Source organism: Lissotriton helveticus, chromosome 4_1 (genome assembly GCF_964261635.1).
Source record: "Lissotriton helveticus chromosome 4_1, aLisHel1.1, whole genome shotgun sequence".
NCBI classification, from domain to species: domain Eukaryota; kingdom Metazoa; phylum Chordata; class Amphibia; order Caudata; family Salamandridae; genus Lissotriton; species Lissotriton helveticus.
This window is the reverse complement of record NC_136063.1, coordinates 652,471,567-652,483,749: the sequence shown is the minus strand read 5'-3', so window position 1 is coordinate 652,483,749 and position 12,183 is coordinate 652,471,567. Positions and strand designations below refer to the sequence as shown.

Below are 12,183 nucleotides of genomic sequence, written 5' to 3'. Positions count from 1 at the left end.
CGGCAGGCATTCAATGGTGTGCACTTAGAAAGCGGTTACATTGGTTTATAACTCATGGTAGTTTTCTGTTCAAAAGCCATCCCTCCAGAGTCTGCATGGTAGGGTTATAGACGGCAACCATTAATTAGATGTGCTGATGATCGAAGTGCATGCCCCAAAGTATGTGTGTCTAAAACTATGCAAACATGTTTGTTGTTTAAAACTTTTATTCGGTTATTACCTGGTAGAACCATAAAAAGTACAGAAGTAAAATATTACAATACATGTTAAAATCTCAATGTTTTAGTACAAATAAAAAATTATTAGTCTTTTAAGTCAATTAAAAACCCATTACTTACAATAATTCATTAAAATACTGTACAAGAGGACAAGAAAGCAAGTAAACAGAAGCTCAGACTTTGCAGCGAGTTTTTAGACATGATTTTAAGAAACAAGCTACGCATTTAGCAGCATATTGAGAATCTAATGACTGCAAGGCGAGGTAAGCGGGCCGGCAGGTTCTCAGGCCCATTGTGCGGAGAAGGGGAATGATCCAACGCTTTCGGGAAGGCTCGTAATATCTACAGAACAAAGTTACGTGCATTGTGGACTGAGAAGATACGCCGTCACATGGGCATTTCATTAAATCATGCGACCAGTCCTGCTCATTGGGAAAGGTAACAAGGCGAAAGAAAGAGTTGAATCGAAACCTAGTCAAAACATATTTTTCATGATTAGTTAGGTGGAATGTTAGGTATGGTTGGATACCAAAAACAGACTGAACCGATAGGATCTGTACATTTGAAGGTTTAATTACTTCTTGAGAGAGACGCAGATCTCTGAGGTGGATTAGACAAAGTTTTTTCAGGTCTTTCCTGCTGATGTCCAACATTGTCGTGGGTTCTGAGAAGTAAATCGAACAGTTCAAATCCTTGAAGAAATTGGAGACGTATAAAAGCCAAGGGATTTTGCTCCAATATTCCAGGCCTAAACAGTCGGTTAGCAGTGAACGGGTTAGATGGCATTGCATTTTGGTCCAGATACGGTGCCACAACAGGATTGGCTGGCATCTGATGTTGTCTATCAGGTAATCGATGCCCAGCTCGATGTGGCAACCGTATATTGGAGCACTTTGGGGAAGTGCCAATAAGTATTTTAAGAACCCGTTTTGAACCGTCTGTAAGTTATCTACAGGAGCGTATCCCCAAACCCCTGCGCCATAGGTTGCTACGCTGTGGCATTTAGCGTGGTAAATTTTAAGCAACTCAGCTGGGGCAGGTTTACCCAGTTTCCTTGAAAAGGAGACAAGAGCTGATGTTGCTCTCTGAAAAAGTAGCTTTTTACTTATCATGGCTTGTTTCCAAGATAGTCTGTCGTCCATTAAGATTCCTAAATAAGGATATTCCCTGGTACGTTCCAACCTGACTTGATCAATGAATACTGGTTTAGGGTTCTTCGCCCTGGGACCAGTATGCATAACAAAGGTTTTATTTTTGTTCACTTTCAACCCTAAGGAGAGCATGAACTGGCAGTATTTGTCTAACTGTCTTTGTAACTGGATTAATGTTCTTGCTAAAATTACAGAGTCGTCCGCATATAGCAGAGCGGGAATAGGGCGGTGATTAATAGATGGAAGGTCCTGGCTCCCTTCTAGCATGGCTGCTTCCAGCCCGTTGGTGTAAAGATTGAATAGGAAGGGAGCCAGGACACAACCCTGTCTTACACCCTTATTTACTGAAAAAGATGGAGATAATTCGCCGCCGATCCCATATCTCACACATGCAGTAGCATCGGAATAGAGTTCGCTGAGAAATTGGATAAGAGGGGGATCTACCCCCAATTCACAGAGAATGGAACACACCCTTAAATGAATAACGCAATCAAATGCTGCGCTGAGATCGACGTAAACTAGGTACAGGTTACCTATTTTAGCCCCCACATATTTGCCGATCAGAAGGGTTAGGTTCAATGCCTGCTCAACAGTACCAAGTCCCTCCTGGAAGCCGTACTGGAGATCTGTCAGGATGTTATTCATAGACGCCCAATCCTGGAGACGTTCCAGGACCAGCCGGCCAGCGACTTTCCCCAAGGAGTCCAGGAGGGAGATGGGCCTGTAACAAGCTGGGTTATTACGTTCGCCCTTCTTAAAAATTGGGAGCAGAATAGAGGATGACCAAGAGTCTATTAGGCCTACTTTTGTAACTGCTGCCATAACCTGGGTGACGAGAGGTGACCAGAGTTCCAAATTATGTACAAAGATATCTAGAGGGACCCCATCAGGACCGGGGGCTTTTCCAGTTTTGGAAGATGACAGCGCGTTAATAACCTCATTATGATCAAAATGAAGGTCAATAGGAAATATTTGGTCCCCGGTACGTTCACCTGCCACCCGAACCTCAGTTATAGTATCTGTGGAGGGGCCACCAAATATCTTTGAGAAGTGGGCCACCCACTCATCGGCCGTCACTGCCACATCTAGGTGTTGGGGAGAAGTGGCGTCCACCAGGAAGGGTGATTTAACCGTGCGCCAGAACAGAGAACTGTCTTTACGTAGGCAGCTCTCATGTAGTTGGGCCCACAGATTCTTCTTGATTTCCTTTTTGCGATTATGCTGTGCCGGTTTGTAAGCTTTTCTAAGTTTAACAAGCTCGGCAGGATCTCTTACTTGGTTGTGAAGGGCTCTTTTTAAGTCAGTTAAAGCTTTGCGGCAGGTTGAGTTAAACCAGCCTTTGGTTTCAACTTTTCTGAATTTGTGAGTACGAAACAGTTCTGCCCGTATGGTTCTGATAATTTCAGGAAAACTAGATATAATCAACTGGGGTGAGGAATCTATTGCCAAACAATCATTCATCCATGGAAAGGCTCTAGATATCACTTTGCCAGTAATTGCTACTGGGTCGATTTTGGACCATTTTACAGAAAAGCCATTGAGTTTGTCCATGGACAATGATTGTTGGTTTAGTAAGCTGACCCTAGTTAGCTGGGGTAAAGCGTTGTTAATTGACAGGGCAACACTATTAGGAAAATGGTCGCTACTAATATCTGACCCTGTTTTGAAAGTTTTCAATTGACCCTTTATTATCTGGGAGCATAGAATGTAGTCGATGACACTAGACAGACCCCTTCCATGAAATGTTGCAATGAATTCAACAGGTGGCTCCACGAAGTCGTTCGCATATTCCAACTCCAGTGAAAAAAGACACTCATTCAGGCAATTTCCTAGATTTGTGTGTTGGAAATGGGTCAAGGAGCATCCATTTTCGTCTTGAAGGCCACAAGTACCATTCTTTAGGTTGTTACACAGAGAAACATTAAAATTCCCCCCCCAGATCACATAACAGGTAAGGGAGGTGTATTTGTTCCGTTGTTCAATTAGAAAGGATGTAATTTCCGTTAGAGTTTTGATACATTCAGCAGACTGGAGGTTGTTTAATGGGAGTAGCCTTGTCCTAAGCCTGTGGGCTCTGCATGCCTGACCACGAACTGCGATAGGGCAAGGCAATGCTGCGGAGGAGGGGGGCGGGGGGGAATATCTGGCTTGCGCTCAAGAACATACAGAATGCTGGGTTTGGTGGCGGTAATTTACATCTTCCTGCTCTTTAGAGTTATTCGGCACTTGAACAGCGCACAATCTGGCATTACTGTGGCATTGCCGTACTTATCAACATAACAGCTGAGTGACCTTTGGAGCAATCCTGAGGTTTGCAACAGAGACCGCAGTGTGATTTGGGTTGTCGATGGCAGCCGACAGACCAAGTGAAGCTATGAAGATGTTTCTCCCTTCCACGCTTTCCAGATGACAGGGGTTGGGTCACATGCCTGGGCAAACCGCAGTGTTGAAACAGTGGTCCCATTCCACCAGGTAAGGCTTCTGCAGTTTTACAGAGTGCGAACCAGGTGGAGGGAGGTGCAGGCTTCCGCTCGTTGTTCAGGCACTTCGAAGAGCAGAAGATTAAAAAAAAATACCCAGAATTAAACAGAAGGAGCAAGCACTGCTACCAAATAGGAAGTCAGCTGTGGCAGCTCGGCTATTTTGTAAGAGGATGTGGCTGCCAACAAACACCAAAACACACACGTAGGACTCAGAGGTATACCCCGTCACTGTGACCGACATACCAGCTGTGCTTTGAAAGAGAAGTCACAAGAGGGATCGTTTAAAAGACAGTGCTCTGTGTCCATCATCATCCCATCCCAGCTCCTCACCTCCTACACCAGTTAACTCCTTGTCAGTGTGGTAGAAGATGCTTAATTCAGCTGCGTGCCAAACGTGTGCCTTTAGAGATTTCTGCAAATCTGTTGCTGCACTGGTATGCACAGCCCCCACGAGATTATGCTTTACCATTCTGAATGCATTTACAGGGTTCAGCGGGGGTGTATGCAAGCACTGGGCAGAGGCAGGAAAAAATAAACGGGCCGGCAATTAAAAAAATATTTGCAATACAATATGTCTTGCATTTAAATGCGAGACCTATTGCATTTAGAAGAAATGGCCATTGTCCCGGCTGCTTGAAAAGAGAAAGTGCGCACGGTGTGCTGAATGTAAACAAAGCGCATTGTGCTTGCAGTAAGAGAACTTCAATGAAGAAAATAATGCTTACAGACTTAAGAACACGTACCCTGTAACAACTGAAGTGAAAGGGCCAGTCGCCATGGGTGTTTACAAATAAAGACAAGGCGGTACTAAGGAGGGACTAACAAGCCTATTTTCGAATCAGAAGCCATCATTTACGAAGGACAATGACACGTGCCAATGACAAATATGGGCAGGGAAGTGGGCATGGCTTCTATTTCATACTCTACTAAAACATGTCTCGCAGAGCAGCGCATGCGTCCTGACTCTAGGTTCGACCTAAAAATCTGTGTTGGGACTCATTCCCCAATGTTTTGCAAGGTGCCTTGAAAAATACATCCATGCCAGGGTGTCTGAGATGTATCCATTAAGGGATAAGTTTCATTTTAAAAGCGCAGTTCAATTGTGCATGCAAGTAAATGACTGTTTTATAAATGTTTTCTGACTCGAAATGTTCTAGTGGAAGATTGGAAGGATGTTTCAGAGTGGGCTGAACTATGAATGAGCCTATAATTAAGCCAAGTGTTTGGTATTCAAGACAAAGAAGCAGTTGTCTTCTTTGTGTGTAAATAAAGTCCAGACTGTGAAGCGTTAGTGGATGTTAGACTTATGAGAAATTTTCTGTTCCATGAATTTTTGCATTGCCTATTCCAAAGAAAACCACTAAGTTAGACAGAAGATAAAAATATCAGGATGTTTAAACTAAGTCAACCTCTTAACATAATGGCTGACTAAAAGTTTACGTTGGAGGACAATATTTCCATGGTAGTGGTAGTCCGGTCAATAATAATTTTTCCAGGTTAAGGTAAAATTACTTCATGGCCTACCTACTTAGGTTTGGAAGAATTACTACTGCACTAATCATGATTCGTTTTAGTGTTTTGATTCAAGCGTACCAATAGGGTTCTGTAAAAGCCAGAGATATTTGAAAAGAAGTCTATATTCTTTAAAACATAACAAACATCTGTAATAAAAAAAAATGTAATCCATTATTTTCTCGGTTTCAACATAGAAAGGGATTTCAACCTGATTGCCACCTGTATGGCAATAGTAGATCATTTTGGCTTAAGAAAATGATTTATTATTGTTGTATCTCAGGGTTTGTAGCAACACCTGGTGAACCTGTTTATAGCCATCTAAGGCCCATGCTTTATGCTGAGTAATGGGGTATGGTTGCCACCGGTGAACAGTCTAAATATCAAATTTTAAATACCGAGTTGCCAAAATATCGAATTCTAAATATAGAATTGCCAAAATATCGACTTACAAAAATATAGTGGTGAGAATATCGAAATGGAGGTAAGACATATCGTTTTTTAATAATATCGAAGTTAGTAATATCGAAAGTCATAATATAGTTGTTAAAAATATCAATTTTGTTTGTGTTTTAAGTGTTCGTATATGTGTTAAAAGTATATATTATGATTTTAATGTATGTTGGAATTTTTTTAAAGTAATGAATTATATGTTACATTATTTTTACGTAGTTTAGTTCCGTAGCAGGTTGTGGGTTGATAGGGGAATAGGGTGGGAAGTAATTTAATTATCATATATTAATTAAGATTTTTATTTGAATTAATTAATTATATGTTAATTAATTTTTGTGTAATTTTATTCCATAGCGTGTTGCGGGTTTATAGGGAAATAGGGTAGAAGTAATTTAATTTAAATGAATTAATTCATAAATGATTTAATTAATAATTTTGTATTTCATTCTTTATATTTTTAATTGTGGTAATAATTATAATGTGAATAATTAATAATAATGTATTGGTAATTATGTTTGCTGTGTAAAAAAATATTAAATAGTTATTAATTTGAAATGAAATATTAATTAATTTGTTAATCTGTTAAAAGTGTACTTTTTTTAGGAGAGAGTTGTGGGTTTATAGGGGAATAGAGTGGGAAGTAATTTAGTTGTAATTAATTATTAAATGTTATTTATTGGTATTGATAATTCAGTTATTGTTAATTCTTAGTTGGTAGTTACTTTTTTATTAATTAATTACTTGATTATTATAGTAATTGTATTAGTTATTAATTGGTAAACATTGTTTAATATTTATTATTTATTGGTATTGATAATTATTTATTGTTAATTATTAATTGGTAAGTAAGTTATATTAATTGATACATTGATAATTATATTAATCATGTGAAATTTTATGTGGAGTGTGTTGTGTGTTTATTGGGGAATAGGGTAGGAAGTAATTTAATGTTAAAGTTATTATTCATTTTCATTTATAGGTATTTTTAATTAATTTATTGTTAATTTATGATTCATTATTTAAATTCAAAAATGTTTTAATTGATAAGTATATTATTTTTAACCCCTACGCTATCCAACACTTTCCCTACTGTTGCACTCACTGGAGTGGGAATAGTAATTTTTACCCACCCACTATCCAACACTTTCCCTACTGTTGCACTGTTTGGAGTGGGAATAGTAATTTTTACCCACCCACTATCCAACACTTTCCCTACTATTGCACTCACTAGAGTGGGAATAGTAATTTTTACCCATCCACTATCTAACACTTTCCCTTCTGTTGAACTGTTTGGAGTCGGAATATAAATTTTTACCCACCCGGTATCCAATACTTTCCCTACTGTTGCACTCACTGGAGAGGGAATAGTAATTTTTACCCACCCGCTATCTAATACTTTCCCTACTGTACCACTCGCTGGGGTGGGAATAGTAACTTTTACCCACCCGCTATCCAACACTTTCCCTACTGTTGCCCTGTTTGAAGTGGGAAAACTAATTTCTACCCACAAGCTATCCAACACTTTCCTTACTGTTACACTTGGGGGAGTGGGAATAGTAATTTTTACTTTCCCGCTAGCCAACACTTTCCCTACTGTACCACTTGCTGGAGTGGGAATAGTAATGGTATCCCCTACGTTATGCAACGTTTTCACTATTGTTATATTTAATGTACTGTAAAATATTAATTAAAAACTATATATTTTTAATGTTTTAACTTGTATATAATTTATTTTTATATTCATATGATGTTTATTTATATACATATATATAATTATATTTAGAAATGTTTTTAACATTTTAAAATTATAAATAATTACTTTTTAATATTATTAAATTAATATATATAAAAAAATTAAAACTTGGTTTTTTTAATTACATTTTTTATGTATACATTTTGACCTTTTTACTTAACTTTGAGTATTTTTTACTTATATTTATTATTTAATTAATGTTATATTATTTTTAAGACATTTAAAAAAATCGATATTTTAGCATTCTATATTTTTAACATTGATATTTTTTATTCTATATTTTTTGCACTTACCTGTTTGTAGATAGGGTGTCGATATTCTGTCATTCTATATTTTTACTTCGATATTCTGTTAAGTCAATATTCTTGTATTCTATATTCTGTCAATGATCCATTGCCACCATCTGCTTTCCTTTTATTGCTATATAGTCAGCCCTTTGCTCACAGATTTCAGAGGCATTATCCGACACATAGGTTTATTTTTAAGTGTTTAAATTTAATGTTTGCAGACAATACCTTAATTTGTTCTCCATATATGGACCGATTATGGTCACAATAAGTACATGCAGATGAATTTTTCCAGATCTCAAGATCTAGGATTGATCATTGTAAGAATAAGATCTATCATTGTAAGACCGTTTTCTTACATACAAACAGGGATGCCCTGTCGGATCTACCCAAGTCTGAACCAGTTTGGCAATTTGGGTATTATTACACAAACATGGAATGATTTGTTAAAAGCTAGTTATGGTTTAATTAATCCAGGTACTAGATGTTGTCAAACACATGTACTTTTAGTTTGGTTGAAAGGATGGCTTTGCTTAAAATAGTAGCTTTACCTAAATTGCTGTTTTGTTCAAGAATCTGGCTCTTTTCCTACTAAGTAAGTTCAACAGATGCAGTCTGCCAAGATTACATTAATGAGTGAGTAGAAAAACCCTCAAATGTCTTTACATAAATTAACGTAGTAAAAAAGAAAGGCTTCCTGGATTCCATCCTTTAGTCCAGTTTTATGTCAGTCTTTTGGCTAATATCATGTCCCCTTGCCCCTCCCAAGTCTGACAAGCCCATATTAGTCTGACACTACTGCATCTAGATAACCTGCCTTTAAAATTCAATATCTTGTTTTCTTTTTCTCTTTTTTTCTCAAATATAATTCACATGTAGGTTATTGGTTACCTGGTCACATTTCAAATCATAACGCATTGGAACATTTACATAAGGGCTTATGTAGTAAATTAGATTCTTCCATATGTCTCATCAAGTTGGGGATCTTGTTGTTATACCAAGTACCATTGGCTGAAACCACATATTTTTCTGCTGCTTCTTGAGGCAGATTTCCAAGGGTAAGGTTAGATATTTCCAGCAAACTAAGTACCTTAGTAGTAGTCAGCCAGATTAAATCTGATTTACAAGTTATAGCCCCTTTTATGATATTACGACAATTTATAATTATTTTACCTGATTATTTGTCGTACTTTATTTCTATAGTCGTGTCATCCTTTCATCAGATTTCCCCTATTTGTGTACTACAAATATCTGTGATGCGATAAATTGTTTGGGTGTTGAATCGGATACTATGCAGTGGCGTGCTTTTTTCTTTTTAGAATTTGAGATAAAATTACATATGTTGTTGATTCTTAGGAAATTGTGTTAAGAAGCAATCTTGCATTCGAGAGAAATATGGTTATAAAACATGGGCAAATCTAAAAGGAACTTATTGAAATATACATTCAGGGTACTATTAACTGGTGGAGTTTTGCTGTTACAGTTCCACTTAATACGTCAGTTTTTTTTATCTATACCGACATGAATTACATTTTTTGTGCTGCTTTACTTATAATTGTGTATACTTTTTAAACAAGAATGTAAATAAGGCTGAACCTATATTAGCTCATTGCAGAAGAGTAATTCAGGGCGCAATTGTATTCATTAATTTCATTTGCAATCATAAAACCTAAATGTTACATGATTTCCCATACGAATTGCATTATATTGTAGCCTTTATTTAGCGCTTCATTCTCCATTGTGGGGTACTGAAGCACATTATCGGATTGGTAGCATGCTGAAGCACACGGTTGGTTTTGTTGTTGTGAACCTACACAGGAAGTGTGTTCATGTCATGCGTGAGTGACAAGAGAAGTGCTCTTGTTTTCTGGCTGACCACCTAGCAGTTTGATGAAGGAAAAAGTGTGAGAGAAGGGCACATAAAGAGGCAATAGAAATCTGTCTGGGTAGACTGCCATACAGTCATCCCTTGTGTCATTGTAAGCTCTCTAGAGGTGATAGAGACGATGCCCTGCATTCCAGCCATCCATTATGCGTGTGAGGTGTCTAGATTGCTATAGGGCACTTCTGTAGTTGGGAGTTCCCAGGATGCACCACATTAGATTCCTCCGTGGTGCCAGCTAAATGCGAAAATGTTATTCAGTCATTGATTGCTTTTTACATTCTACCACTAAGTGGTTATTTTAATCTGATTTGCTGTAGAATTTAATATCTCCCCTTTGATAGTAATTCTGGATCACTTTAGGCGGTTTATCAAGTCCTCCCGGATTTAAGTATTATATTGTCTGAACCGAAAATAGTCAGCTCTGTGCCTTTCGGTGGCCAGGATTCCTTTGTAGTTAGTGTGCTACACCAGTGCTTAATTTGTAAAGAATTTAGTGCCTGGGCCCTCGACAGGAGGACACTATAGCTTGCACCATCAGTTGGCCCTGGCAGCACTGCCAATTACGGCACCAAAACACTACTAATCATCACGCTCTTAAGTAATTCTTACTATTCCAGGGCCCCAAATCTTTAGGGATGGCTTGGGAGGCATATACTAATCATTGAAAATGTAAATTGCATTAATAAACAGATGTTGTTGTGCTCGTACCTAAATTTGGCAGACACCACTACCATGTGTCAGGCTTGTCATAGGCCCTGGTGCTGGCAATTAAGTGCCGGTACCGAGCACTGGAAACCACCTGCTCAAATTAAGCACAGCTACATTTATTTTAGAAGTAGAGAATTAGGACTATTCTGGTATTGGTCTACTTGATATATATACAGATGGCTATGCTTTCATCCTATAAACAAGGTACAAACGTTGTTGCCATAGGCAATAATTAGCCAAGAGAACTGTTTTTCAAATTGACTTTAAGAATACAAACACATTTTGTCGTATTTTTTATTCTGTCAAAAAATGTATGGCTGGTTTGTGCATGTCTTTTAATGTCGCTTGAAGCTCACATTTACAACATGTTCTGTTTAGCAGATCAGCAATAGAAAGCTGTTGCACAAAGGACATTTCTAATTACCTTACTAAGACCTAATTTCTTTTTTTGTAGAGCCAAGGATCAAACCTTTTACCGGGTCAGAGGTTCCTAAAGGAGGAAGGTAGGTGATATTTCTTTACAAAAATTTCTGCAACCTCTGGTATTCCACCAGTGTACTTTAATAGCACTTTCTCAACTCATTTTGTGCAGAAGTAGACGAAACTGGAACTGGATCTGGAACCCTTGTTGTAGCCCTTTATCCGTATGATGCAATCCACCCCGATGATCTGGCATTCAAGAAAGGAGAAAAACTCCGGGTTCTCGAGGAGTAAGTATTGTACATGCAGATAAATGCAATCTTGCATGTGTTGGTAATGGTCGCTTTCCTTCATTGCACTGAAGATGCATTTGGTTATTTACTTTATAAGATCCATGGTATCTTGCAAAAATTCAACTAGGTTGAATTTTTGCAAGATATCACGGAGAGCATGATCTCCTGCTCCAAGCTGAATGAATATGTCTTCAGGATGTTTGAACCCTTGCATGGCATATCTCTGCACATCAGTGCTTCCCAAACTTTTTTGAACCACGACCCAAGTTTTAGAATGACAATTTTAGTGACCCACCTAGCTGTAAAAGACCTGAAGCAGCATTTTGTTTTATTTAACTAAAGCATCGTGTTGTAGCGCATTGTTCTTTACAAACCACACATTTTCCTTTCAAATGGCAACTAAATTTGCCGAGACGTAGAGTTTTACTGATAAAACTATCTTGCACGCAAATAATGTGTGAAGATCGGGTTTTAATTAATATTTGTCATTTGTGCTTCGGCAAGTAAAGTGTCTTGATTAGTTTTGATCCTCTTAAAATATTCGTTTCCATTAAGCTTCAGAATGACAGAAAAGTGCTCCATTTTTACTTTCCTAACTGATCAATGTGTACAGTTCATTTACAGATATTACATTTTGTTGTTACAAAAACATTACTTACTATAGACTTTCCTTTAACACTATCTGTACCCCAGCAAGATTGTTACATAATTCACTTAACTTTTACTTCTCTGTCTGCAAAGTGAGGGGTTTGTAAACACAAATTCCCATGTTAAAAATATAAGCAGCAATTTTCCTGAAGACATAGCCTTACATTTGACCTCTGTCTTTGAAGAGCATCACATGTGACCTGATAAATACAGAATTTAACATCCTCTTTATTTATTACTTGCATATTCGTGACCCAACAAAAATCAGCTCATGACCCACCAGTGGGTCATGACCCACAGTTTGGAAAACACTGCTCTAAAGAATGCATGCTCCTGTTATCATATGATTGTAGGTGAGTATACAGGCAATGT

The 12,183-nt window shown here is 37.8% G+C and overlaps 1 protein-coding gene across 4 annotated transcripts in view; it reads left to right on the top strand.

The window, feature by feature from the left end:
- Positions 1-12,183, top strand: part of LYN (LYN proto-oncogene, Src family tyrosine kinase) — a 396,894-nt gene that overhangs the window by 245,845 nt on the left and 138,866 nt on the right. For all 4 annotated transcript variants that reach the window (XM_078687292.1, XM_078687294.1, XM_078687293.1 and 1 more), the window contains exons 3-4: positions 10,905-10,953; positions 11,043-11,160. In XM_078687292.1, coding sequence (XP_078543418.1) covers positions 10,905-10,953; positions 11,043-11,160 — 167 coding nt within the window. The remainder of the gene's footprint in view (positions 1-10,904; positions 10,954-11,042; positions 11,161-12,183) is intronic.